The following is a 2,997-nucleotide window of genomic DNA, read 5'->3' as shown; positions in this document are numbered from 1 at the left end:
CTCGTTGGCCACGGCGAATATCGCATTCGATGGAACGATGAGCTGTATGAGATATATGACGACATTGACATAGTTCAGCGAATTCAGTTGTTTGAATGGACGAAAAGACTCCAGCTCTGAAAGTATTCGACGCTGTACCCGCCGGGGGAAGCAGAGGAAGAGGAAGACCTCCACTTCGTTGGAAGGACCAGGTGGAGAAGGACCTGGCAACGCTTGGAATATCCAATTGGCGACACGTAGCGAAAAGAAGAAACGACTGGCGCGCTGTTGTTAACTCGGCTATAATCGCGTAAGCGGTGTCTACGCAAATTAAGAACAAGGTTAGAAACGAATTAATTAAAAATGTAATGTAAAAATTCATTATAAATCGAAGAAACACGCACTTTAAATAATTGAATTTTTTTATTTTAAATAAAAATATCTCAAAAAACATAAGTTAGCGGTAACCTTGTATACGTTTTTTTTAATTAAGAGAAAGCATTCTCTATCCGAACGTATCCAAAATCGGTGGATGCTATTCTAAAATTCCCTCGCATAAAAGTTAAAATTATATTAATTATAATTGAAAATATATACATATATACATATAATTTCAATTTCAAATAATGCAAAAATAGAATTTCTAATAAGCCTTGAATACTCAATATAACGTTTTTTTAAATTTATAGTTTTTGATATAATTTTTCTTTCTTCCGACACTTTCTTCGGTTTACCCATCGAAAACTTTGTGCTTGTAGCAAGGCCTTCGAGGCATTATAACTGTTTTTATCTGTATGTGTGTTGAAAACCAGTATCTTATTTCGTTGTGGCGCTTTGCTACGTAAGTTCGAATTTCACTTACTTTCTTCATGTGTAGTGTAGTTTTGTTTCATCAAATTATGTTTTTTTTTTTTGTTGTAACTTATGTATTTTTAACAAACGTATTCTACTTCTAACTCTGTATAAGTTAACACTTTTACAGCAGGTGTTATTATTCAAAAATGTAATTATAATTTATTTACTTATTGGCCTGTATTTTAGTGCATTTACCATGAAAAAAATATAACTAATACTTTGTTGACCCCTGATTCAAAATCGAAGAAACGACTATATTTTGAACATGCATTTTATATACACATATCTTCCGAAAAAGTTATTTGTATAACAATAACATTAACGATTGGTATCACCTATATTCTCACCCTACTTATTGAATAATCATTATATAGAACTGTATATATGCACATGTGAGAAGAGAATTCGGGATTTGAGCACGATAAGTTTTTTCTCTGAATTATTATTTTTGCTGTTGTATCAGCACAAAAGGTTCCCTAAAACTCCTGGTCGGCTTAGTACACCTGACTGTGTCTGAGAACGGGTTTACATTTTTTTATATTTTGTATTTAGTTTTAATGTTTATATACTATATGTGGGAAATTTTCGGCAATTCGAATTAAATTTGTAACATGATTAACATGAGAAAATCTGTACCTCGTATTTTTCAATAAATACAATATGTATACATAACCACATTTTAAACATAATTGACGATTTAAACAAATGTGCATTCCAAATAGCGGTACTAAATTTTAATATCACCTTGTACAGATGAATGTGGTTTACATACATATACTAAAACTTACATGCGTTAATAGCTTACTGAAACAAAGAATGTTCCGATTAAGTTTTTTTTTTATAAAATTTAACACAACAACTTCCCAATAATGGTTTGTTGGTAGGTATTTTTACATTTGCTTCAACCCGCCACCAGCAGGTTTCGACGCAAGTTTTGATTTCTACAACTTTGCTGTGTCAGCAAGGAATGTAGGAAGTAAAGATTACCGATTTTTTGTTGGTGTTAACAGAGATCATTTTTAAATAAAGTCTGATGATTTTCAAATCTATCTATTATTTTTTTTATTTACTAATTTTGTTTTTAATCCAATGTCTAATCATTTTTGTTTTCTTCTTGCTTTCTTTAATTAGAATTCACTTTGCACATTATGGTTGAGCACTTCCACTTTCCTAATTACTCCTTGCTTTGCATTATTTTTCGTTTGCTTTACGACACAATTACAATACAAACCTCGACGACTCGTTTAGCTTTGTATTTACTTTTGAATTGTCTTTGCGTTGGTTTTTTCTTTGCTAAGCTGTGCATCAACTTGCTACTGAGGAAAATTCAATGACCAAAAGCAAAAAAATTTCTACTTCTACTTGTCTTCTTTGATCGGGTGCTTGCCTGCTTGCCTTGTTGTTTGGCCTACTTTGGCAACGAATTTCACGATTTACTCACGTTCGATTGTACTTATTTTAAGTACTAAAGGTACAGTAAATAAAACAAATAATATGTACAATACGAATTTTAAAGAATATTACAATTTTGTATATATATTATCATTTTCTTTACTTTTTTCTTAAAATCACTGCTTCATTTTCACCAAATGAGACAACGACGACGAGATATAAAAATGAAAATGACGACAGTGTTACCAATGTGCGCTTCCGCACATCCTAATAGTACAACCCTGTTCGAACTTGGCATTGAAAAGTATACATAAATAATATGGCCTTCATCTCGAGAATTATGGCAATAAGAAATTAACTTTTTAAAATACTAGACTTTTTAAAAATTCTTGTGTCTTTTTCCAAACCAAAAATTCTAATATTAGTGAAAAATATATACATCCAATATAATACGAAATAGATGCAACAGTGTCGTACATGGTGAATATAAAATTTGTCAGGGTTGAGAAATTTATTAGTTTCAAACACAATAAAATTTTCAAAAATTATTATTGCGACGTTAAACGATCAAGTTGCAATGCACCCAGTCATGACTCTTTACTTCCAAACTCTTACACTCTAGCAGATGGCTGCTAACCAAACTTTGAGAAAACGGCCCTAACTGTGTAAACTTTAACGTCGTCTTGACATCAATTTTTCTAATTAAACACATGAGCCAACATGATAGTCGAGTCAGAGCTGCTGATCACTTAGTTTTGCAAACATGTCACG

At 31.8% G+C, this 2,997-nt stretch overlaps 1 protein-coding gene across 2 annotated transcripts in view; it reads right to left on the bottom strand.

Moving 5' to 3' along the window:
- LOC108977668 overlaps positions 1 to 2,461 on the bottom strand; it is a 22,677-nt gene extending 20,216 nt beyond the window's left edge. Inside the window, exon 1 of one of the 2 annotated variants that reach the window (XM_018947479.1) lies at positions 2,390 to 2,461. Coding sequence is in view for 1 of the 2 variants with exons in the window: in XM_018947478.1 (XP_018803023.1) it covers positions 2,095 to 2,140 (46 nt within the window). In the remaining variant the exon portion in view is untranslated. Of the gene's footprint in view, positions 1 to 2,094; positions 2,338 to 2,389 lie in introns of those variants that run through there. The other variant, XM_018947478.1, reaches the window with a different exon arrangement.
- Positions 2,462 to 2,997: the final 536 nt, after the last annotated feature.

Source organism: Bactrocera latifrons, unplaced genomic scaffold, assembly GCF_001853355.1.
Source record: "Bactrocera latifrons isolate USDA-ARS-PBARC rearing strain unplaced genomic scaffold, ASM185335v1 scaffold_931, whole genome shotgun sequence".
Lineage (NCBI taxonomy): Eukaryota > Metazoa > Arthropoda > Insecta > Diptera > Tephritidae > Bactrocera > Bactrocera latifrons.
Note: the sequence above shows the minus strand (reverse complement) of the source record. Positions and strands in the feature narration are given on the sequence as shown.